The sequence below is a fragment of the Chlorocebus sabaeus genome, chromosome 18 (genome assembly GCF_047675955.1).
Source record: "Chlorocebus sabaeus isolate Y175 chromosome 18, mChlSab1.0.hap1, whole genome shotgun sequence".
NCBI classification, from domain to species: Eukaryota; Metazoa; Chordata; class Mammalia; order Primates; family Cercopithecidae; genus Chlorocebus; species Chlorocebus sabaeus.
The window spans coordinates 47,327,328-47,354,661 of NC_132921.1; the positions used below are offsets into that span (position 1 = coordinate 47,327,328).

Sequence of the window (27,334 nt, forward strand, 5' to 3'; positions counted from 1 at the left end):
CCTGATGCACAGACTCCTGGAATAAGACTCTGAAGTCAGGAATGGCCTATGTATGGGTAAAAGGGGGTCAGAAAAAGAGTTTCTTATATTATTTAGCTGAATCTTATTATGCCACATACAATCTCTTTTCCCAAGTGAATCCTACTTATTATTATCATAGAATTGGGAAGCAGGAAACAGCCAAAGTGGCCACATAGTTGCTACCTTACCAAAATAAAGTAAAATAATAAAATCAAGTGATGCACGAAAGATGTATAGTGTACAAATGGTACTGTTAGCCATGTCTATGGCTAGGAAACAGAAAGGAAGACAGAAAAATGTGGAGACAGCAGGTTCTGCAGAAGAGAAGTGATAACCCAAATTTACTATTTGTATAGTACGTTAAAGAATAAAATTCTAAAACTGTATGGGAAGGAAGATTATAAGAGTATAAGAACACTGGAAAGAAACTGGATGGAAGAATCAGAGGGAGAAGCAATATTACGAGCCAGAAGGATAGATGATAAAAATGAAATAATTTTTTTAAATCAAATGGCTAATCAGAGGCCATAACGAGTTCATAAAAGTTAATATTCTCTCAAAGCAAATGAGAAAACATAGAGAAAATATTAAACCACCATAATTAACCTCAGAACAGGTACAAAAACAAACACACACACACCCCTAACCTGGAAGAGCCACAAGGTACTTGAGAAGAACCAAAGAGCCTTTTAGCATTCTAGCTAAGTGTTTCCAATCAAGAAACCACCTGTCCTTTTGTGTTTCAGGATTTGAGGTGGGTAGCGGGACCGGTTCATAGAACACAGAGCTGAGGATGAGCAGAAAGGCCACAGACCATGTTCAGGAAGCAGCTTTCTTCCACACTGGCCCAAGTGAGACTTTTATCCTCAGTTATGAAAACTAGCCAGTGTAAGTGCTAATTTCTTTTCTCTTTTTTTTTTTGTTTTTTTTTTTTTGAGACGGAGTCTCGCTCTGTCGCCCAGGCTAGAGTGCAGTGGCGTGATCTCAGCTCACTGCAAGCTCCGCCTCCCGGGTTCACGCCATTCTCCTGCCTCAGCCTCCCGAGTAGCTGGAACTACAGGCACCTGCTACCACGCCAGGCTAATTTTTTGCATTTTTAGTAGAGACAGGGTTTCACCATGTTAGCCAGGATGGTCTCGATCTACTGACCTCGTGATCCGCCCACCTCAGCCTCCCAAAGTGTTGGGATTACAGGCGTGAGCCACCGCGCCTGACCAGTTTATGCTAATTTCTAAAAGTTACATACAGGTTTAACAGCAAGGTATACGTTAGGAAGAAATGGAATAGTCTTAAACTTTCTATTGAAATATATACATGCAAAAAGTTGATAAGTCATAAGTGTACAGCTGAATGAATTTCCACAGTGAAAGCATCAAGCAGTCAGCACCCAGATGAAGAAACAGACCATTACCAATACCCTAGAGGATTCCTTTGTGCCCCTGTCCAAGGTAACTACTCTACAGGACTTCTAGTACTACTGATGAGTTTTGCCTGACTTTTTGAACATTACTTAAAGGGAGTAATATAAAGCAACAGTTCTCAAACTTTTTGACTTATAATCCCTTTACACACTTAGAAATTGAGGACCCCAAAGGGCTTTTGTTTATGTGGATTATGGCTATTAATGTTTACCATCTTATAAATTAAAACAATTTTTAAAGTGCAAGCATCCACAAATACATAATACATTAGCTCTTGGAGATGACTCATCATTGCCATGTAGTGTGCCCATTATCAATGTATTGCCTCTTAGTTCGAAAAACACCTTTTATTACCTGCACTGTGATAATGGAATCCGCCCCATAAGCATTTCTCCTTTGCAGTATGCATGATGCATATTTAAGCTCTGTAGGTAGAAGGTGCTGGAGGGACAATGCAGGAGGAAGATACTTCCCTCCCCGGTTCCAGTGTGCTTCCATTTGTTTTCCTCTCCCTCAAACTGTGCGGCTGCCAGTGGACTGTGGTGGATAACCAGGGCATTCACCCCGCTGAACTTCAACAGCACCCCCACAACAACAGACCACATATATGATGGTAGTCCCATATCATTATAATGGAGCTGAAAAATACCTATGGACTAGTGTCATTGTGGCCACCATCAACATACTAGCATAATTACTTAATATGCAAAGTACATTTAGTAAAGCCTAAGTGCACAGTGCTGATAAAGTCTACAGCAGTGTATACAGTAAAGTCTTAGGCCTTCACATCCACTCAGCACTCACTCACCCAGAGCAAGTTCCACTTCTGCAAGCTCCATTCATGGTAAGTGCCCTATACACGTGTACCATTTTTCATCTTTTATACCATAATTATACTGTATCTTTTCTACGTTTACATACACAAACACTATTGTACTACACAACTGCCTACAGCATTCAGTACAGAAATATACTACGCAGGTTTACAGACTGGGAGTAATAGGCTATACCGTATAGCCTAGGTGTGTAGTAGGCTGGACCATCTAGGTTTGTGTAAGTACACTCTATGTTTACACGATGACAAAATTGTCTAATGACCTATTTCTCAGAACATATCCCAGTCATTAAATAACACATAAGTGTACCTAACAATTCAGAAATATAGAGCTACAGAAGTCGCTTGGTATTTACTATTACTAATATTTTTCAATTGTTATAGTCCTACTCTAGCTGGATGCAGTGGCTCCTGTCTACAATCCCAGCACTTTGCAAGGCTCTGGCAGGAGGATCACTTGAGCCCAGGAGTTTGGGACCAGCCTGAGCAACAAAGTGAGACCCCATTTCTAAAAAAGTCCTACTCTATTTATCTTATCTCAGGGCACTGGCCTGAAAAGGGCCTGCTGACTTTTTATTAAGTTCCTGAAACTGCATTAAGAGGATTAAATATATTATCCCATGTATGTTTGTAACAACCCTAAGAGAGTTGTTACTCTCCAAATTTTACAGATGAGGAAACTGAGGCTTAAAGTAATAAAGTAGATTGTTCATGATAGCAGCTAGTAACAGAACTACAAGCTGAATCCACAACTTATGATAAAACTTGTACTGCTCATCAATCATCCATATATATGTCAAGAACTACAGTTTGAAAGAAGAGCCAAGAAAAGAATTTTCAAGAAATTTCCACACCAAAGTGACTATGCATGTATAATTCGATGCTCTCCTCCATGTCCCTTCAAGCTATGATTTTTCAATGTATTCTTTTTCCCCCATTAAATTTCATCTGTCACTAGCATTTATCAATGACAACTCAATATTTCATAAAATGTCTGGCTACCTGCCAGGCAGTGTTTGGCAATGTTACAAAATTACTCCTCTGTATACTCTCATTCAGAGAAGATCAACTAAGATCTAACCATAAAAGTAAGGGCAAAGCACAGTGATGCAGAGCACATATTTTGACCCTGAGACCTAGGTTCAAATTTCACTTGTGTCACTTACTAACTGTACTTTGGACAAATCATTTAATTTCCCTAAGTCCAAGTTTCCCCATTTGTAAACTGAGCACACTACTACTTTGCCCATCTGTTTGAATATGACAATGTGTATAATACTGGTATATAATAAAGCATTCAATAAATGCTGTTAAAATTACTTTTTAAATATCTAAGACTATATAGGATGGAATTGGCTTACTAGATGATTTGGAATCTGTCTTACACTTCCTTCCCTAAGATCACACATGAGAAAAGTTATTCAGGGACCGTTGGTTCTATTTAACTCTTCTGAACAGTGTAATAATGTCATTCTTCCCTCCAGTGTCCTTCAGGAAATGTGCCCTTAGAGACTGTACAAGGCAGTAGAAGTTATTGGCAGACAGGATGATCTGGACACAGCCAGCTACACACCAGTTAAGCCCATGTCTTAGAACATAAGCAAGGTTTCTCTGGATTCCAAAAGGTGGTGAAAAAGCTGCACTCCAGGGGCCATCCCACAGCATCATTCCTTCCACATAGGGGAGCAGGAATGGAAAGCAGCTGACTACCTCTGTTCAGCACAGCTGAGGCTTAAGAAAATACTATCTAATATTTACCACTTGGCATTTCATTGTGAATCTGCTTTGGAAGTCAGGAAATGACTAGTAAAATAAAGAAAAAAAGCGGAGATGGAAAAGTCCCTTTGGAGTCAGCTACTCCTGAGAATCAAATAGGGACGTGGAGCTCACTCCTTGAACAGAGGCCTTCTCTGTATCCTAGACTGCAGGAAGCGTGCAAAGCACTTTACAAATCCTCACAACCACCCTTGTAATTCTCCTTATCTTAGAGATAAGGACCTGAGGTATAGAAAAGTCAGGTAACTTGTCCTAAACCACATAGCCAGTAAATGGCAGAGCCAGACTTGGACTTTGCCATTATCAAGATATTAATGAGAAATTTACCTAGAGACAATTTGAAAAGGAACAAACAGAGAAAAAATAAGAGTATAGATTGAGAAGCTCTAGTATATGCATATAAGTAGCTCCAAAAGAACAGACTGGAGGAAATAATGAAGCAGCAGTATTTGAGATTACAGCTAGGAATGTCCCACAATTGAAGAATAATATCAGTGCTCACATCAAAAGTACACTATGTGCACTGAACATGTAGATACATAAAGATAAATTTACACTTTCACAATTACAAGATATGTAGGTCTTACTAATAAAAGAAAAGTATACAGCTTCCAAACCAAGAGACAGAAAAACATGAATACTAAAACTTTACCAGTTGAAACTGTATCAATTAGAAAAGCAGGAAAAGAGGAAAAAAATGAAAAATATACTAAAAAGCAAGATTTATTAGGTCAAAGTTTATGAAACTGTCATTTTCATGGGTCAAAAGTGGTTGAATGCCAGTTTCATATGGTTCAACCTAAAAGAAGTTCAAATATATCAAGTCATAATACATGTAGATCAAGTCATAATATACACAAAAGTCATCTATTAAAAACCAAAGATTATATTTAAAACAGAAAGTTCCAGCCTGGGCAACATGGTGAGATCCCCATCTCTACAAAACATTTTAAAAATTAGCCAAGTGTAGTGGTATGTACCTGTAGTCCTTGTTACTCGAGAGGCTGAGGTGGGATGACTGTTTGAGCCCAGGAGGTTGAGGCTGCAGCCAGCTGTGACTGCGCCACTGCACTCCAGCCTGGGCAACAGAGCAAGACCCTGTTTCTCAAAAATATATATGCGTGTATATACATAGTGAGAGTCCATTCAATGGTAGGCTGCCTATGAACATGAGCACGAGAGAAGCAAAAAATTAAATAAATAAATGGTAGGCTGTCATTTAAAAGAAAAAAGTCCAGCCATCTAGTAGAAATACACCTAAAACAAAGTCTTTTCCTACGCCAGATCACAAAGATATTTTCTCCTATGTGAACTTTTAGGGCTTTGCTGGTTTGCCTTCACATTTATTTCAGGTAATACATACAAAACTTATTTTTCTGTATGGTGTGAGGTAAAGATGCAGTTTCAGTTTTGTCTTGAATTATATCAAGTTGGCCCAGCATCATTCATTTGTTCATTTTTTAGAAGATCATCCTTCTCCTACTGCCACATAGTGCCACCTTTGTCCTAAACCAAGTGGTGTTCAAGTATGTATGGAACTGGTCATGAACTCGCTATTGTGTTCCACTGATCTGCTTGTCTATCCTTGCAACAATACCACATTATCTTAATTACTATAGTTTTCTAAGAAATCTTAATAGTTCTATAAGAATGTCTAGCTCTTCCAGGTCTTTGCATTTCCAGTCACATTTGAGAATCAACTTGTCAAATTACACATGCAAACGTGGTTATGATTGGAACTGCATTAAATCTACTAATGAATGTGGAAAGAACCAACATCTTTATAACATTAAGGAGTCTGACCCCATGAATGTGGGATAGTTCTCCATTTATTTAGGTATTTAATTTTTCTTTGCTTTAGAATTTACTCTGAAGAACCTTTCTTGGATATTTGATATTTTCAGATTGCATTATAAGTATTATTTAAAATTGTTTTATTTCCTAGCTTTTGTAAGAAAACAACATATAGAAATGCACTTTTCTTTTTATTATTAACCTTAAAACCTTCAACCTTGCTGAATACACTTTTTTTTTTTTTTTTTTTTTGAGACACAGTCACACACTGTCACCGAGGCTGGAATGCAGTGTGGCATAATCATGGTTCACTGCAACCTCAAACTCCCAAGCTCAAGATATCCTTCTGCCTCAGCCTCCTGAGTAGCTGGGAGTACAGGTATGAACCACTGTGTCCAGCTATTTATTTAATATTTTTGTAGAGATGGGGTCTCATCATGTTGCTCAGGCTGGTCTTGAATTCCCGGCTCAAGCAATCTTCCTCCTTCAGGTGCCCAAAGTGCTAGGGTTACACGTGTGAATCACCATGCCCAGTCTCAAAACACTTTTTTATTTTAATCCTCTAATTCTTTTGGATTTTTGTTATACACAATCATGTCAACTGCAAATAATAAAATTTTAATGAACTTCTTAAATTAATAAATTTTAATAAATTTTAATTCCTCTCTTCCAATCCTTATAACAGTTACTTATTTTGCTCGCCTCCTTACACTGGTTAAGACCTCCAGTACGACACTGAACAGAAGTGGTGTTAACAGGCATCTGTGTCATGTTCCAGATCTCAAAGGGAAAGCTTTCAAAATTATTATTAAATATAGATATTTGCTGGGAGGGTTTTGTTTTTCTAGAAACATTTTGTCAGATTAAAGAAGTTCCCTTCTATTCCTAGTTTGCTAAGGGGTTTTATCATGACAGTGACAAATTTTATCAAATGTTTTTCCTGTATCTAATGAAATGATTACATAACTTACCACCTGTTTTCCTATAAATGTGGTGAATCTAAATGATTTTCAAATCCTAAACCAACTTCACATGCCTGGAATAAACCAATTGATTTTTAACGTATTATTTATATTGCTGGATTTCACTTGTAAATCTGCATCTATATCAAGATTACTGGTCTGTAATATTTCTTTGTTGTAATAACCTTGTTGGATTTTCATATCAAGATCATGCTGATTTCATGAAATAAGTTTGCTATGTTGCTTCGTTTTCATTGGCAAAGCCATCTATGCCTGGAAGTCTGTGTTTATGTCTGACTTTGTGAGTGTCTGTGTGTAACGATTTTTTTTTTTCCTCTGAGATGGAGTCTTGTTCTGTCATGCAGGCTGGAGTGCAGTGACGTGACCTGGGCTCACTACAAGCTCCGCCTCCCAGGCTCACGCCATTCTCCTGCCTCAGCCTCCCGAGTAAGTAGGACTACAGGCATGTGCCACCACGCCCGGCTAATTACTTGTAGTTTTAGTAGAGACCGGGTTTCACCATGTTAACCAGGATACTCTTGATCTCCTGACCTCATGATCTGCCTGCCTCAGCCTCCCAAAGTGCTGGGATTACAGGTGTAAGCCACCATGCCCAGCCGTGTGTAATGATTTTAAATAATTAATGTAATAGCTTATATTAATATTATAACAATAGCTATAACTTAATACTTAATAGCTATAACACTTATATTTTCTACTTTTCTCTGATGTCAGTTTTACCAAGTTATATTTTTCTAGGAACTAGTAATTTCATCTAAATTTTTCAAAATTGGGATGTTATTTATAATATTCACTTATAATCTTGTCTTTATGTCATTGTGGTAAGAACACTTACCATGAGATCTAGGTTTTTAAGGGTACAATGCAGTATTGTTATCTACAGGCACAATACTGTATAGCAGATATCTAGTCCTTATTCATCTTGCATAACTGAAACACTAATCAGCATCTCCTCCTTTCTCCCCTGTCACTGGACCCTGGCAACTACCATTCTACACCCTGCCTCTATGAGTTTGACTATTTAAAAAACCTCATATAATCTACGTATAATCTTTCAAATGTCTGTAAGATGTGCAGGGATGCTGTCTTTTTCATACCATTATTTGCTATTTAAGAAGGCGTTTTTTGATTTTATTATTTTATTGATATTTTTCCAAAGAACTTTCAGCTTTGTTGAGCCTCTATACTTGATGTTTGTATTCTACTTTATAATTTCTCATCTTTGTGATATAGTATCTTCTAAGGTCTGGATCTGTAATGACACCACCTTTCACTCCTTATATGGATTTGTGACTCTCCTTATTTTCTTGATTAGTCCATTTTAACATTTTTTTTCCCATGAACTTTTGACTTTGCTGTTCCTCTACTGTAAGTTATTACTTCCTAAGTTTCCAAGCTTTAAGTTTCCACTCTTCCTTCTACTTATTCTCTTTAATGTGTTCCTTTTCTAATTTCTTAAGATGGTTAGTTCAGTAATTTTCCATCTTCTTTTTAAAAAAGTCATATGCATTTAAAGTTACATATTATCACCTAAGCATGGAATTAGCTTCATTCCACAAGTTTTGATATACAGCATTCACATTATCAACTTTGATAATGTATTTTCTTCCTCAATGCACTTAATTCCTACCTAACAGGAGCTACAAAAAGAGAACACAGACAAATGAAACATGTAATGAACCTGTCCAATAACAATGCATATTATGGGCCAGATCTCACACTTTTAATACCACAAGCACACAATTTACTTGACTTTAAGGATATTGGTACAATATGCCTTTAGGTCTAACTACGAATTCACAGGACAGGGAACTGAAGAACATGTTCAATGACACCACAGTGATGCAGTCAGCAAAATGTAGGCTGAGAAAAGATGTAAGGTATTCTACCTGGATTCTTCAAATAATAAACTGTAAGGAAAAAAGATAGAGAAGGAACCTACAGAATTTATAAAAGAGACTTAAGAGAATATCCACCAGCTGCAATTTTGATCCTGACACCTACACTATAAAAAAAGAAATATGTATGTCATAACTAGGGAAGTTTGAATATTAACTGAGTATTTTATGATATGAAGGGATCACTGTTTATGTTATTTTAGGGGTGAAAATGGTATCATGATTTTTATTTTTCTTTTCTATGAGTCCTCATCTTTCAGAGCTACACACTGAAATATTTAGAAATGTTTTGTCTTTGCTTGGGGTTGGAGAATATGCTTCTAATCTTACTTACCTGGTTGTTCACAAAAAGCCATAAACCACACAGGTGTCGACATAGGGCTGCTGCTATTGTGTCACGGGCTTATCCCAGAGCAAATGATCACAGCAAGAGTAAAGACCAATGTGGAAGCCACAGCATATTTGATAACATAATATTGAAGGAGATACTTCATTTTACTTGCACCATGTTCTATTGCTCAAACAGACCAATCTTAGTGCAACATGGAGACTACAAAGAGGTGTGAATACCAGGAGGCAAAGATTGTTGGGGGACATCATAGAGGGTATAAGAATTCATAAGACAAAACTGTTAGGAATTGCTGAGGCTGAGTGGTGAATACATGAGGGTTCATTACATTATTATCTCTATTTTTGTATACATTTGAAATTTTCCATAATAAAAAGTCTTCTAAAACTTTTTTTTTAAAAAAGGGTATCAGTCCAGAGATGGAGTGAAGATATAAAAAGGCTACTCAGTGGCAGTAGTGACTCTGTGCTGCCTCCTAGGCAGCCCAGTCCCACAGAGACCCAGCGGTTGGCCAGAAGGACTATGTACTGGCAGCTTTCACAAAAGTGGACTTTGTCAGGTCTGAGGAGTCTTGATCATCAAGTGTGAAACTTGGTGCATAAACATTTGTATCACACCATTTCGGCACTGTTCCTAATATCATAAAGCTGTTCAATGTCCAAAACCTGATGACTTACAATGCACTTAAAAGGTACTCATTAATAAAAGTATCTTCAAAAACCACATCAAGACAAAAAGACATAAATGTTTAATAACATGTGTTGAGAGTGATGATATACTTAGGGGAGTTATTAAAATGACAAAAACGATTCTACCAGAAACAATAATAGTTGAGGCTCTTAAACGAAGTGTAAGGTTGTTTATAATACAGGCATCATTTAAACTGTAGACTGTGGAGAGTCTACAGTTTTCTTCAACAATGTTTACATTTTCAGGAAAGCAAACAGTTTGTGAAAAATCTTTACAAATTAAGCTTCTTTTGACAGATCTCCACTTAATCAACTTGCTGGATAAAGAGATACTCTTCATCTCCTTTGTTTAATTTTTACATGCACAGTATTCAACAGTTACTTTATCATGACTTATTCATGGCTAAGCCATGTAGTAGTAAACTTTGATTACTTTTGTTTTCTCTGAACAAGTTTTTTAAAGTTTTCCCTGAAGGTAATGCCCATTTAATTTTTTTTCTTACTATGGTTTTCTATGTATTTTAATCCCAAACTTCCCATCAATTGTCTAAATCTACTGTAGACATTCAGCCATATCAGGTGTAACTTCAATGGCATCTTCTTGAAGTCTCTTCTGGAATTTTCTCACTGGCTCCGTCTAGGCTGGTCGCTTCTGCCTGTGCAACTCTCACTCAGGCCCTCCCTTCATCATCTTCTGGTCATTCTCACCATTTCTCACACAAGCTGAATCTCTGTTTTCTACATTCTATGTCTTTCTTGTCCTTAGTTTATTCAAAACTAAGGTTTTAAATGGTAGTATCCTATCTCTAGTAACTTCCTGAGAATGGATGCTTGGCAGTTCAATGTTCTGAGATCTTGCATGTCCAAAAATATCCTCATTTAACTGGTGCACTTTATTGCAAGTTTGGCTGAATATAACATTTTAGATTAGAAATTATTTTCCTTTAGAATTTTGCTCCTTTGTTTCTAGAGTTGCTGCTGAGAAGTTTGAAGGCATTCTGATTAATAACCCTTTGATTGTGACCTGCTTTTGCCTCTTAAGAAACCTGTAAAAGGTCTTTCTTTTTCCCCCTTGGGAGTTGAAATCCTCAGTGTTCTGAAAGTCACAATGTCTTGGAGTGCAGTCTATCTTCATCTATTGTCACAAAAAGTTGGTGGGCTCTTCCAATTTGAAAATTTGTGCAATTCAGTTATGGAAAATTTTGTGGATAAATTTTCTCTTCCCTATTTTTAAAATTCTTTTTTAGACTCCTATTACTAAAATATTGGATTTCCTGATTGTCATTTCAGTGTTCATATAATTTTACTGTTGTCCATCTCTTTGTTGCATTTTTATTTTCATTTTTTTATTTTCAAAAGCTCTTTCTGGTTCTCTCAGTGTTATCTTTTGAATAGTATCCTATTCTTACTTTATAGTTGTAATATATTCTCTATTTTGTTGAGGTTATTAGTTATTTCTCTTAATGTGTTCTACCTTAATAGTTTTTCTTCCCTCAAAGTTGCTTTTTTCTGTTTGTTGAGGGCTTCCTGAGATGTCTAGTATTCTCTGCTTATCTATTTGTTACTAAGAATGCAAGACCAAGAGGCTGAATATGAGGCCTAAACACATGAGTAGGACTCACTGACTATGCGTTTCCATAAGGGTGATCAGGCTGTGCCATTAAGTTGGAAACTTTCCCAAGTCAATCAGCACTAAAATGCAATTTCTTGGAAATTCAAAACATACTTTTCATTCACATACTCTCAGGACCACACTAGGTACTTACCCTTCTCTCTATGGCTATCCAATTCTGATGAGAAAGATCTTCCAGTCCCTTCTCTGGAGGAGGCAAGCTTGGCTGCCAGCATCAATGGGAGCAAGGAGTGTAGGGGGCCTCAGCACAGAATGTATATGTTCACTTACTCTACCTATTTTCTGTAGTTTGCTTGCTTTTAACTGGGCCTATTGTACTCTAGTACCTTGTATTACCTTCTTCTTATGGTGCAAGTAGACATCTAATTTGTATATTGCTGATAGGAGTGTAAATTGGTATAAACATTTTGGGAAAATGTTTGGTAACACATGCTAATGCTATATAAATGCATAATCTATTCCTTTCTCCAGTATATAGCAAACAGTAACGGGCACTTAAGTCCTCCAAAAGACATGAACAAGAATGTCACAACAGTTTTATTTATAGTGGTCAAAAAGTAGAAATAATCCAAAGGTCTATCAATGTATAAATAAACGATGGCATATTCATATTACAAATCACTATACTACAGTAGAAAAGAATAAACTTCTGATATATGCAACAATATGAATCTTAAAGGCACAAAAAATGGTGTGGATCCATTATAAAAAGTTCAAAAAGAGACAAAACTAATCTATGTTTAGAGAGGTCAATATAATGGCTGCCTCTGGGGATGGAAGTACTGACTACAAAAAACATAAGGAGACTTTCAAGGGTGATGGGACCATTCTATGTCTTGATTTGGCTGATGGTTACACAGGTGCATACATAGCAAAAATTCAGTGGACTGCACTTATGACTGTGTATCTCACTGTTTCAAGTTACATACAACTTAAATCTTTTGTAAAAAGTTGAGTATGTGAGTATTTTGGTAATAATAAAGTTTAAAATCCCCTACTAATCCATTAAGATAAATAATTATCTTCCAATGCCTGAAATACATAGTGCTAATAATCAGTAGAAGCTTGAGATATTATTTCTATCAGCATTTAATTATTTTCTAAGTGGGGTAAGTAGTAACATAGTGATATAACATTTGCCTTAAGAACAATCAGCACTCAAGTGCAATTTACTGAAAATTCAGAACATACTTTTCATTCACATACTATCAGGACCACAATAGGTACTTACCCTTCTAACCTAACATCTGGTAAAGATCTGTTGAGTGCAATCATCTCACTTGCCATTAAATTGAACTGATTGATTTTAAACATCTCTTTCATCTTTTCTTGATCCTCTTTAGGAATGACGACTGGTTTCCCCATTTCTCCAGGACCTTCATGAGGCTTTTGTACTGGCTCTAGAACTAAGAATAGGAAGAAACTTAACATTAATTTCATAGCAATTGATTGATTCATGATTCTATTTAATAACATTTGTGTTTGAACTGTGCCCTCAACAACCAGACCCCTTTCTGGGCCCACCCTCTCCAAGGCTGTTAACCCTTCCAAGGGGCTGTCTTGTCTTCCACCTCCACACCAGTGTCCTGATTCAAGACTTCCTCACCTTGCCCCACTCACCTGAGTCACTGCATGGTGTTGGCTCCCATCTCAAAAGCTACTCCCACAATGACCTCCCTAAAGTGCAGACTTCACTGTTATTCCTATGGCCTCCTAGAGTCCAACCTCTGTAATGTGGAATTGAACCTAATTTTCCAAACCTATCACCTGCTAGGCCTTCTTCTCCTACCCCACAGTACTTCATCTTCTGGTCAAACAGCCACCCACTGCCTTCCTTCCAACATGCCTCACATTTTCCTGCTCCCATGCCTTTGCTCACATCCCGTTCCCACTTCCATCGCTGCAACACCAAATTCCTATTTGCCTTCCCATGCCCAACTAAAATGGCTTCTCTTGCCTGTAGCTTTTCTGAATCTCTCTGTAGTGGTTATTTACTACTCTTGACTATCACATTATTTCATCCAGGGTTCTTATGTCTCTAACCAATTACTATCTCTCATTATAATGATTGTCAAACCTATCTCATGTACCCCTCCCATTAGAACAAGTATTCTCATCAAAAGTAATGTTATCTCTTGATATAGACATAAAAAGAGCAATGTGCCTGATGAGCACTTCCCAAGCTTTGTTCCTTATTATATGCTTTTGAGATGTTAATAAATATCCAAGAAAAACAGGTTCTGGGATAGATTAAATTTGGAAGGTGCTATGTTAAAAACTTCTCATGTAAAAGGGATGGCTAAAGAATGGGGTGGGGCCAAAAACGGGATGAAAATACATTTTATGCATTACTTATTTTAAAATATAAAGTTTTATTCTCTTGTAGAATGTTTTTTAGGCATCCTCAAAACATTTCTAAACAAAAATAGTGGCATCAAGGCGCAGAAAAGCCATCTCTCTTCAGTCAGGCTTAATCTGTGCAAGAACAGGACTAGCTGGTAAAGTTGACTTTAGGTGACTGTTTCGGCCAGTGGTATAAAGCCACCGACCAATACCAGAGCTGCAGGATGTGAAACTATTCGTTGTGTCCTCAACCATGTCCAGAATTTAAAAACAGATTTCAGAGAATGATGATGAAAAAAGTGTGCATTAGTTTTCCCCTGTTCTCAGGATAAACTGTGTTTTTATGAGGAACAAATCACTTTAAAAATTATAGGAAACTCAAGTAAAAACAAGTTTTTAAAAACAAGTCCTGCCTAATATTTGCCCAGTAAGTAAGCTCCTTAAATATAATGGTTGGTAGAATTTTTTAAAATTCTCAATGACAAAAATCATCAACAAGTGTAGTAAAAACTATAATACAAATACAGAAGTGTAATGCTCCATACAAAATAAGCCTTTAAAGCTTTAAAAATCGTAAATTGTAAAACTCGTATAGTCATTTCTACTTGCCAGTCTCCTCCGAAAGTAAAGAACAACCAACAGATTTTGGGACTGGTATATCAGAGGTCAAAAGGAACCAGCAGAGGTCTGAAGGTGACAAAGATCTTTTGTGGATGGCACAGAAAACATAAAGAGTAGGTGGGAGACATCTAGTGGCCCTGATTATAAATATCCTTCTGTTACCCATGCCCTATTTTAGTATAAAATAATGCGTTACAGAAAAATGAAAATAGAAACGTTTTCACGCTGCTTAATTTTTAAATGAAGAGTATTAACGTATACATATACCATCTGCGTTTTTGCTGGGGGGAAAAGATCCTCAACCTGATCAAGCCTCTAGACCTAATTCACAGGAAATATGTGAGGCAAAGGCACATGGCATGCACCATTAAAAGGATGCAAATCCAGACTGCAGGAAACTGGAAATGAGAAATACCTCAATTTCTTCTTCAACAACAAAACAGGTCGGAGGGAGACAAAGAGAAAGAGGTATCCATGCCATAAAACTAGCCATGAGTTGACAACTCTTGAGGCCAGATGATGGATCTATGAGAGTTTAAATTTTGTTTGTTTGTTTTTTGAGACAGAGTCTCACTCTGTCACCCAGACTAGAGTGCAGTGGTACAATCCTGGCTCACTGCAACCTTTGCCTCTCAGATTCAAGTGACCCTCCTGTCTCAGCCTCTCCAGTAGGTGGGATTACATACGTGCGCCACCATATCTGGCTAATTTTTGTATTTTCAGTAGAAATGGGTTTCCACCATGTTGGCCAGTCTGGTCTTGAACTCCTGACCTCAGGTGATCCACCCACCTCGGCCTCCCAAAGGGCTGGGATTACAGGTGTGAGCCACCGTGCCCAGTCATAATTTTCTATTCTCTCTACTTTTGTTTCTGTTTGAGAATTTTCAAGGTGGAGGAGGGGCATTAAGGACGACTGGAGAAATTATTACTATAAATACTACAAAACATAAACTTAATTGCTTATTACATATGAAACTATATAACCAGAAACTTAAAGTTGGTCTTGCAATCTTAAAGGATCAGGCAAAAATGTACAGCATATACAATCCTGCTGATGAAATATTTTGCACATTTCATCACCTGATATTTATTAATAATCTGAAAATCTAACACAGTACCTGCATTATGTACTCTAACCTACTGTTACATATGAAATTTCAGAGCCACATTTAAAATTACCATTAATCAAAAGTTATATGTCTACTGCATGACTTAGAGAATCCACAATACTCTAATTATTAATAAGAAATTACAATATCCTACAGAATTAAATTTGTCATTAAATGAATTTTCTTGGCAAACGAGTTTGGATGAAATGCATGTGGTTAGTGAATATATGCTATTATTAATGCATTTACAGTATTAGAAAGCAACTAAAAAGATGGTAAGCATTAAGTTTCCATGTACTCTACTGCCAGTCTTCTATGTATATTAAAAGTTAGTTCTGTGAAAATTTTATTGAAAGAAACTGAAATGAGTTTGGATGTCATTTCATGAACTAAATAAAATATCTTTGCATAAAATTCTACATGCAGCTCATTTCTAAGAATCAAATCACTTTGACAAGGGAGGGACAAAGGTGTCATTCCAAAGTATTATGTGAGAACAAACATATTTTATTATATACTTCAGTTAAGTTTTATTTACATGACACTGTAGATAAGTATCATGATTTAGAAAAGGTATTTACCAAGAAAACCAGAGGTTCACTCTGAAAGTCTCCAAATAAGATTAACATACATAAACCACTGGCATGCCTTTGAATACACTTTAAGGTATTTTTCAAATTTCTTATGTGTGTTTCTCCCATGAAAGTAAAGAGGCATAAAGTTATATGACTTCTTTTTTGGGGGTAAATATACTAATAAAAGGCTAAAATCATTTTTCCCAAACTATTTTCTGATCTTACTATACAATTAACGTCTTTACTGTCTTTATGCACTATATTTCACTATTTCAAAATGTTTCCTCCTACATTTTAACACCTCTGAAATTGGAATGTGGCTCACAATGGTAACTAGAATGTTATCACTTTTACAGTGGTATACAGAATATTCTATAAACAAAGGTACGTAAGATGCAATAAAATGCAGCACACTGACTTTTTAAACATCAAAATATCATCTATAACTTCCACTGGTAACTTTCTGCTACTTCAACATCCTTGTCAATTTCCAATTTCATGTTCAATTTACCTGTGCTGCATATATAAAAATCAACACTTAAAAATTTGTTATGAAATTATTATAGCCTTTACTAGTAATATTTTAAAGTTTTTAACCATTGGAAGTTTTTTCTATAAACCATGTTCTCCAAGGCTTCCTAATGTTCAACAGTTGAAATAATTCCAGCATAAGTACATGAAAAGTTAAATAATTAATATTTTAATGATCTGAAAATGCAGTACTGACAGGAAGAATCAATCACTACTTGAAACTGTATCTTTAAAAACACTGAACACTCTATATAACACCCAAATCCATAAAGTGGATAAATGAGCTAATTCTGGTAAGCAGAAGAGTAGTAAAAATATTGTTGGCCATAACCCCCACCACTCGTATTCTTTCAAGGGAGCCCAATCTAACTCTAGGAGCAGGAGAACTCTGCTATTTTCAGATAGCCTTAGGTATAAAATACAAGTATAGACCTATAAGAGAACTACTCAGAAAAAAAACAAACCCCTCTGGAATCACCAAAGTCTGGCCCACTATTCCTTGAAGCAGGCAAGTAACAGGTAAATAGAAGAATCTTAGAAAACTCTTTAAGTACAGCGTATCAACAACAACGTTACAGGAAGCCTTCAGCACTATCACAATGACATCAATCCATTCTATTCAAACCTAGGAAACTTTTTTTCACACCAGAGAGAGTAGAATTTGCTAATTTCACCGAAATCAGAGCTGTAAAGTAGAACATTCAGAAATTAGGTGCTTCCAATATTGAAACAGTCACTCTGGAGTGTTACAATGCTCAGTGCTTTTTGTTGTTGTTTTGTTTTGGTTGTTTCAAAACAGGAGGCCCTATGTGTTCTATCAAGAGAGACTTCGATGCCAGGCATGGTGGCTCACACCTGTAATCCCAGCACTTTGGGAGGCCGAAGCAGGCAGATCAACTGAGGTCAGGAGTTCAAGACCAGCCTGGCCACATGGTGAAACCACAACTCTACTAAAAACACAAAAATTAGCTGGGCGTGGTGGCGGTTGCCTGTAATCCCAGCAACGCGGGAGACTGGGGCAGGAGAATTGCTTGAACCCAGGAGGCAGAGGTTGCAGTGAGCCGAGATCGTGCCATCACACTCCAGCCTGGGTGACAGAGTAAGACTCCGTCTTAAAAAAAAAAAAAAAAAAAGAGGGAAACTCTGAGGTCATGCACATGTTAATTCCACTAGAAAGTTGGCATCCTTGGTGCCATTACCCATCCCCTCTCCCTGATCCTCTTTAGTAAACATCTCTTCAAATTCACCACAGCAATTTTTCACTAGCAGAACCTTAATAACTTCTGGGCTCTGAAGACTTAGGACCTCTCAGCACCTGTTGCACTGAAACTTCACATCAAAGCAGATTTTTCAAACTGTTGCTTATTAGCATCAACTGTGCTCTTCCCCTAATCATTTCTCCCCTTAAGACTACCATGAACCTCAAAGATTATCTCCCCTTAGCTATGTACTTTCCCTCCGGCTGCTCAGCCCTTCTCTCACACTGGGACGTCCTTCTCAGTCTGTGCCCTGAACACCCTGACACCCCCAGGCTGTTGTAAAGCCTCTCCACTGTCTGGTCTCAACACACAGGCTCCACCTTCAGACTTAACTGAAGTCTAGCTCTCCTCCAGAGTCCATTAACCAACTGTTTCTGGGAGAATGATTCATTCTCCTTTCCTCCAGAGGCAATGATGCCATCTCATACCTCTACATTGCTACTTTCAGATTATTGTTCCTTTAGCTTGTACTTCTGTACAAAACCTAGTCTTTTTCTTTGAAACTTATGCCACTAGTGGTTGTCAAAATTATAATAATCTGTGAATGCTCTTTGAGGAGAATCCTTTTCACGATTCTGATACCACACTGTCTCATCTGCTGAGAATTTGTTCTTTCAAGTATCCCTCCTTTCCCCTATAGTTTAAACCTCTTCCTGAACATATACAAATAATAATAAATACATAGAAAACCAACTTCGGCTCCATTTCTCTCTTATAACTACTGTATACTACACGCGTCCCTTCATGCTGAAGCTTCCTAAAGAACAGCCATATCCCTACTGTTTCTCTGGTATATTGAATCCAGAATCCACTGACTTCCACAGTTACCATCCCTGAAATGACACTTGCTAGGGTCACGAGAAGCCCTATACCAAACCTATCAGAAACACTTTATCTCAGGTAAAATCTCTGAGCAAACACCACCCTTGACTGGGCGTCTATGACCTACTCCTTGGGGCTTTTCATTCTACTCTGACTTCTTGGGAAGCCTTCTCTTCCTTCAGTGACTCTCCACGAGGGGCTCTCCAACAGGGAGTCTGTGTCTTCCAACTCTACACATACGGTGCACAGCCTCATGTATAGACAAGGCTTAAATTCCCATCTGTTTTCTCCATCTTGACCATCCTCTACTGCAGAACTACTCTACCAGTTCCTCAAAGTTAAATATTCCAAACTGAGGTTGGGTGCAGTTGTTCATACCTGTAATCCCAGCCCTTTGGGAGCCTGAGGCAGGTGGATCACCTGAGGTCAGGAGTTCGAGAACAGTCTGGCCAACATGGTGAAACCCCGTCTCTGCTAAAAATACAAAAATTAGCTGGGTGTGGTGGCATGCACCTGTAACCCAAGCTACTCAAGAGGCTGAGGCAGGAGAATTGCTTGAATCCAGGAGGCAGAGTTGCAGTGGGCCAAGATTGTGCCACTGCACTCCAGCCTTGGTGACAGAGTGACACTCCATCTCATTCATAAATAAATAAATAAGAAAAATGAAAAAAAAAAATTCCAAATTCAACTTCATGCATCCACCTTTTTATCAAAGCTGCTCGTCTTCTGAGGAACATCAATTCTTCCAACCATGGAGACATGAAAGCCACCTTAGCCTTTTCTCTTTCTCTTATTCCCTATATTCAATGACTCCCCAGGTTATGTAAATTCCACTACTTAAATACTTTTCATATATATTCATTTCCTCTCCATCTCCAATGTCATTTTAGTGTCTGTTCCAAGCTCTTGTCCAAATTCTCACAACAGTCTCAGACTGGTATCTGCTACCTGCCTCGTTCTCTTCCAGTCCATCAGTCACATGACCACTAAAGCATTCTTCCAGAAGTCCAGGTCCAATCAGGCCTTACTCCCTTGTTTAAAATGCTTCAGTGCCATGCAGCTGTCTACAGATGAAGTCCAAAATCCCTACAATGCCATAAAAGGCCTTGTGTGACATGGCCTCTGCCATCTCCCAAGCTTCATCCTGTGCTCTTGTTCCCCTATCAACTCTGTTCTCACTTATTAATCTTGCACATCCTTCTTTCCTTTGCTTGGAAGGTCTTCCCCTCTCCCAACAAACCTAACAAACACCTGCTCAAGCTGATACTCAGCTGGAACATACTTCCTTACTGCAGCTTCTCAGACACCCCAAGGCGTTCCTTCCTTTCTACTCTTGTGCATATTCCTAAAGTGATATTTATATACTGGTATTTACTATTGTTATTTCTCTTCCATTAGACTGTGAGTTCCCTGAAGGGAGGAATTTTGTCTTATTTTTTTGTTCAACTGTGTATCAACAAAACCTAGTACCTTGCCCAGCACATACAAAAGTCAAAAAAACATTCAAGTGAATCTTCACATGCTACAGAGCCTATTCTTTCTCACTGTCAAGTCTTTACATTTAAGATAGAACACCAGCAGCTTATTATAAATGGCAATGAATTAAGGTAGGGTGAGGGGAAATTTATTCCATTCTGTTTGGGAAAAGAATACTCAAGTTTCTGACTGATGAATGGTAATACCTGTTCTTTGATTTAAACATAGACAGCATGAGTACAGCTCTAGCAACAGTTAAGGAGGCAACATTTTGTCACCCAACAAAGATACTAAACAGCAGAGCTATAAAGTAAATATACAAACAAACAGGCTGACTTTGGATGAAAAATGTATTAAAACCTTTCAAAAAAGTGAAAATTTAAGTTAGGAATTAGCCTAGGCATTACTGGAATTCAGTGCTAGCAACTGAGCCTAATTTTAGGCAGATTTCCCAGGAAGATATAAATAGAACCAGTTATGTAAGCCCACATATAACAATTACAGTTAAGTTGGTACAGTTAACAATACAAATTAATATTTTTTAATTGTAAATTTTGGGGGATCAAAGGCCCTTCTCATTATAAAAGTGCAAAAAATTTAAATGTGGCTATATGCTTAAAGAAAACATGTTGAAAGAGTAATTATTTGTATATAATTTCTAAAAATAGTAGAATTGCTGTACAGCCATGTATTCTATAACTAATCACAGAGTTCAGAGCCCAGAACAACTGGATTACTGACTCTTGCAATGCAGTCATTTTCATTATGGTTAAAAATGAAAAAAAAAAAAAATTTTTTTTAAAAAGGGCAACATTTGTTTGTTGAATAAAAGGAGTTTAAAACTGCATTTTCCAAAGTCCTCTGACAAAAATATCAGTACTACCTATTCCCTCCCTCCTTTATATTTGTATATTTTCTTTCCTTTCCATACTAGATATTGCAATGATCTCACTCCAGCCTCTAGTCTATCACCCAATCTTTTTAAAAGTTCTCCCTAGAAGTACTAACTGGAGCTATCTACAACATTAACAACAACAACAAAAACCTCTCCAGATCACATCTATCTATACAAACTTCTTCCCCTTAGGACTGAGATGGGAGGGCTGGAGTAATCTCTTTTGATACCTTATAATGCAATTTTAATGCTCCACTCAGCATGAGACTAATCTTCTGTACAACTTTGATATGCCCAACTATGAGATACCCACATTATTAAGTAACATAAAGTAACTTATAAGAAATTAACTACACTGAATATTGAACACAAGAGTCGAATTTAGCAATTCTATACACGATACTTTAATGCTTTTAAGTGTTGGATGAACCCATCTGAGAACTATCAATATGATCATCGTATCTCCTACAGGAAGTCAGGGACATCTGTTAATCTAAAAAAGTTAAAATTTTATATTACCCTAATTAGTTACTAAAAACCAGTGATATACTGATTAAAACAGCTGTATTATAAAATGTCACTCACCATCCCCAGCAGGAAGTCCTCTCTCCTTTTTTTCATCACATTTGTTGCATTCACTGAAGTAAAGCAGCAGGAACATATCCAAGAGTACCCAAATCAAGGAGGTGGCTAGGACCACCTTGCAGTATGCAAATTTTCTCATGGCACTTTAAGTCAAATGCAAAATTTAAAAATATATATATAAATATACAAAGATGAAAATTATTCCAATCCAGTTTCATCAGAAATCACATTCATACCCTATAAAGAAAGGAAAAAAGATTAACTTAAAAATTCAGAACCTCAAAAGTGAATTATAAAATTAATTTAATATTATAAACATTAAATACTATAAATTATTAATTTCATTAAGAATAAGAAATTTCACTATGAAGACTATGTTTGAAAATCAGACTTGGAAAAATGCTTATAAAATATATAAAGAGCATCAGGACTACATAAATAATTCCTACAAATCAATATACAACAATCCAATAGGAAAACAGGTAAAGGATATAAACAGGTACTTTGCAGAACGGAAACCTAACAGCCAACAAACATGTAGAAAAGTGCTCAATTCCCTACAATTAGAAAATGCAAATTAAAACAACAGTGAGCTACTATTTCACATTCATCAAACACCTGGGTCTTAACTACCTTTCTACTCAATTGCTACATTATGTGTTAAGGCAAAAGTTAAGCTATTAATTACCATAGGGGATTAGGCAACTAGTGATTCCAAGTGCATTTCAACTGTCCGCATTCAGTACCCAGGCTCAAGAATTAATAAGAGTTCTCCTTGGAGCCTGCACTACAGTAGCTTCCCGAGCTAACTCTCATTCCTCTTTTACACTGAATCTCAATCTAAAACTGCAACAGTCACCAATCATTCAGGAAACAGATTCGTGGAAAGTATAATGGGAAAGAAAAGTATATGTCATAAGATCTGACATTTAGTCTTGGCTCTGACAATTTTATACACTTCCCTGTTTTTAGTTTCCATTTCCCACCCTGCTATCTCCCTTTATCATGCTGTACCATGATGAGAAAATGACTAGAGGAACTGTTAACAATTTTGAAAAGTCATTTGGGATAGTTTGAGCATAGGCGTCTTAAGCGTAAGGAATTCATCCTGGAGCATGCTGAAGCAGCCTGAGAGACCTCAGAGAGGCAGAGAAATCTCCCGCTCAGCAGCTGACTCTGAGGCTCAAAGCCTGTGTCACTGAAGACCAGGGGAAATACAAACCAAGTGCATTCCTATGAAGTGGAGTGAGGAAACAAGAGTTCGCACTGTGTCCATGCTGAAAGCTACAAATGCAGACGCCCTGGACGGACCAGAGTGTTGGCAAGGTAGCAGCTTCTTACAAGGACAACTTTATGCAACAAGTTCCATGGTGGCCATCAGAGATGCACTTACGTGAACAATTCAGGGCAGGCCTGTAGTTTATCCATGAAATACATACAGCAGTTCTTGCCTACTTCACAAGGTTGCTAGAGAGCAACCTGAGAAAACACTAAGTGATACTTATAAATGTAAAGTCATTATTTATGCTCATCTCTCTAGGGACTTTGATCACTTGCCATATTCCTCCTTTCACCAAACCAATACTCCCTGACTGCAAGATGAAAACAAGGATGCTACTGTCATGTTCTTACCTGAAAATCATGCTTACTCAATACCTGATACTGGGTCACCTGTAGTGAGCAACTACTGATAACTATGGTAACTGAGGTGAGGGGAGAACCTAAAGCATTAGAGTGTACAATGTCAAGGAACAACAGTTCTCACCAGATAAACTATATACATACATTTATATTTTGTGTTATTTCATATGAAAAGCTGCCTCTTTTGATCACTGGCAAAGCAGCCTGATTGCTGGTGCAATATCTGAATTTCAAATGTGGTTTTACGGTCTCTAAAATCCTATTTTTAAAAAATGCCTGCAGAATAGTTAAATGTAAATATAACTTTTCATCTACTTCTACTTAAGTTTTGCAAGGGTGCGCAATTAGCTTTTAAGATTGAAGGTGAAGTGCAGTGAAGGGGAAGTGTTTAGGAGAAGAGGGGTGTCTGGCACATTCTACATGGGGTATGAGGAGAAAGGAAGATAAAGGAGAGGCAAAAAAAATGATTCCCAGATTTAAGGCCAAGATAACTAGCTAGATGGATAATGGTAATACAATAATGAAAGGAAATACGGACTAAATCAAGAGTTGAGTTAGTTCACACTGAATGTGAGGGGCCTCAAGTCGTGTCAGCAGGCAGTCAGGGGAGTAACTGAGTCTGATGTGAGAAGGCAGGTTTGTTACACATACACAAGCAGCAGCCGGGGTCGGCAGAGGGGATGAGGTGGCCAACGAAGAAGGCAGAGAAAAAAAGGGGCTGAAACTCCAGGAAACCCATCACTTTCCACATACTGCAGAAGACAGACCCCTCTGAGAGAGGCATGAGAAGTCAGAGGAAGGAAGGAGTATGGACAAGCCATGTTAGACCCTCTATGAGGCTGAGATAACAAAGAAAGAATGTCCACAGGGTTTGGCTCTTAGGACGAAGCCACTGGTAATTTGCGGTTTCTATTACTGTTCCCCACAAGAGAATGAGGTCATAGAAGGCTTGCTCAGCTCTACAAGCTTCAGAGAAAACTCTTAGAAAACATCTTCTAAATGAAGAAGGAAAGAAAAAGACAAAACAGCACAAGAGATGTTTCTTTGAGATTCATTTAAAACAGCGTAACTGTATCAGGAAGAAATCTGGTGAAGAGCAAATAACATGTAAGGAACTTGAATTTTTTTTACTCTGTTGTTTATGCTCAAGAAAAAAAAATAAAGCTACTTATGTCTTTAGAAAATTGAAGATAAAGTTCCAAGTATGTTGCCAAATATATAAGATGTAAAAGAATGAAAAAACATTTATTTAAATATGGCAGATAATTTTTCTTTCTAAAGAGTTGTTTAAAAGATTGTTAATTTGCATGACACATTGCAGGTAAGATTCTAGTTTTCATATATAATTAAATAATTATTATTTCAATTTGTTTAATGAAAGCTAGTACACTGTATTTAAGGAAAGAATTGCTACCTTTATTGCCACCATTATTGTAAAGGTATTCCTTATTCTCCACTTACTAAGCAACTTTTGTGTGTCCTTCACTGTCCTTGAAATGAAGGATACAAAGAAAACCAAGTCCTTGTTCCAAAAGGCACACAAAGCTCAGTCGCAGAACAAATCAGCAGGTGGGGAGAAGAGTCAGAGCTGAACTGTCCAACAACAAATTTCCGCCCTTTAAGAGATTATAGGACATCAAACCCCAAAGTAATATACTAAAAATGTCTTCAGACTTCATTATTTGATCCAAGAAATTCAAGGCCAATTTTGTATTTTTGGTACAGTATTTTTCATCAATAGAAAAAATTAATATATTACAAAATCAGACTTTTAAAATTACATTTTGAAGTTTTTTTCTTCAAGGTAAAGGGATGGGGGCAGTTTCTTTATAAAAAGTTATGATGCAAAATTATGAATGCATTGTTAAGTCATAAATCATATTTTAGGTCCATGATAGCCATTAATAACTAATATTAACATGATGTCCTTGTTCAAAAAGATGAGCCATAATCTAGGAGGCCCTGAAAAGGAATTTTACATTTGGCCCAGAGACCTTTAATAAGGTTCAGGAAACAAAAGAAGTTTGAAGAATGAACGTCCCACATTTTTCAGAGACTGCTGGTGTTGCCTTCACCTGAGCAATTTCCCACTCTTCCAAGAGAAGACTGACAACATCATCTGGGAATCTTTGGCACAGCCAAAGCACTGTCTGTCACAACAGACAACATTGTTGGTGACAACAGTGCACCAGTGAGTGCTAACCTTAGCACTAAGCCAAGCCCTGCTCTCTACAAAAGACCCACACATATACAGTCCATTGTTAATAGTTATTTCAATGGTCCCAGAACAATTAGATATCCATATACAAAAACCCCCACAAATATTGGCCCATATCCTATACCACATATAAATATTAACTCAAATTTTTGAACTAGATCTGGAATAGAACATAGAATAAAACCTTTTGAGACCTTGGCTTAGGCAAAGATTCCCTAGATAGAACAAAAAAGCACAAACCATTTAAAAAAAAAAAAAACAACTGGACTTCCTAATTAATCTTCAAAAGACACCATTAAGAAAATATCTGTTTATGCTCAGGTGATACACTTTTATTGATTAAATTAAAAATTCCAATTTTTCTTTGAAAGAAAATAAAGTCACAAATTTGAGAGAAATATTTATAAATTACATATCTAATAGATGACTTGTATCCAGAATATATAAAAAATTTGTCAGAACACAATAAGAAAACAAACAATTCAATAAAATGGGCAAAAGGTCTGAATTGTCACTTTACCAAAAAAGCCAAACACTTTTTTCAGATGGCAAATGAGAACATGAAAAGAAGTTCAACATTAAATTATAACCACAATGAAACACCACTATGAACTGATGAAAACAGCTAAAAGAAGAAAGAAAAATAACAAGTGCTGGAAAGGAATTGGAGCAACTGGAACTGTAATACAGTGTCAGTGGGAATGCAAAATGGTACAGGCTCTCTGAAAAACAGTTGAGTTTCTCCCCATAAGAATCTGTAATCCCATTTGTGTTCACTCAGAAGAAAGGAAAATATATCCACACAAAGCCCTGTACGCAAATCTTTATAGCAGCTTACTTATAATCATCAATATCTGGAAACAATCCAAATGTCCATCATCTGATGAATGGATAAACAAATTGCACTATATTTACACAATGAAACACCACCCAGCAACCAGCAATAAATCAGAACAGTGGCTGCCAAAGGCTGAAAAAGGAATAGGGGATTGCCCATAAATGAATTTGTGGCAATGAAAACATTCCATAACTTCCTCGGGGTGGCGGTCATACAACTGTGTCCAGTGTGCAAACTTATAAAACTGAACCTAAAAAGAATTTTACCGTATATAAATTCAATCTCAATCAACTTAAAAATAAATAAACATGGGGGAGAGGATATCTCAAAGAAATAATGCCAGTTTTACAAAGAGAGAAACTGTTTTATGTTTTCTCAAAAGATGCATACCAGAATTCATTTTGGAAGTAACTTAAAGTTGTTTATTTTGTTCCAACCACAGTAAGTTAAAATCTTCCATTTGAAATGCATTTAACTACTTATTTTTAAAGTTATAAAAGTAGAGTTAATATCAAAGTATAGTGATTAATTTCAGATGCTTCCTGACTTATGATGGGGTTATGCACCAATAAACCCATCATAAGTTGAAAACATTTTAAGCCAAAAGTCGAAAATGCCTTTAATACAACTAACCAACAGAACATTATAGCTTAGCCTAGCCTACCTTAAATGTGCTTACAACACTTGCATTAGCCTATAGTTGTGCAAAATCATCTAACACAAAGCTTATTTTACAATAAAGTATTGAATATCTTATGCAATTTACTGAATACCATACATTACCTATAAATTCTGATGGTTTTACACTCTTGTAAAGACAAAAAATCTTAAGTCAGGGCCCATTTGCATATCAGTAAACTTCTGATCCAATTCTTTTCTTCTTCTTTCTTTTCTTTCCTCCCTCCCTTCCTTCCTTTTTTCCTTCCTTCCTTTTCTTCTTCTTTTTTTTTTTTTTAGTAAGAGACAGGTTATCACTTTGTTACCCAGGCTGCTCTGGAATTCCTAGTCTCAAATGATCCACC

At 36.9% G+C, this 27,334-nt stretch overlaps 1 protein-coding gene across 1 annotated transcript in view; it reads right to left on the reverse strand.

Annotated features, from left to right (window-relative positions):
• The window catches only part of GALNT1 (polypeptide N-acetylgalactosaminyltransferase 1), a 57,672-nt gene extending 35,918 nt beyond the window's left edge, over positions 1–21,754 (reverse strand). The window contains exons 1-2 of the mRNA XM_007974258.3: positions 21,616–21,754; positions 12,631–12,805 (exon numbers count right to left, since the gene is read on the reverse strand). Of these exons, the coding sequence (XP_007972449.1) occupies positions 12,631–12,805; positions 21,616–21,754 (314 nt within the window). The remainder of the gene's footprint in view (positions 1–12,630; positions 12,806–21,615) is intronic.
• Positions 21,755–27,334: the final 5,580 nt, after the last annotated feature.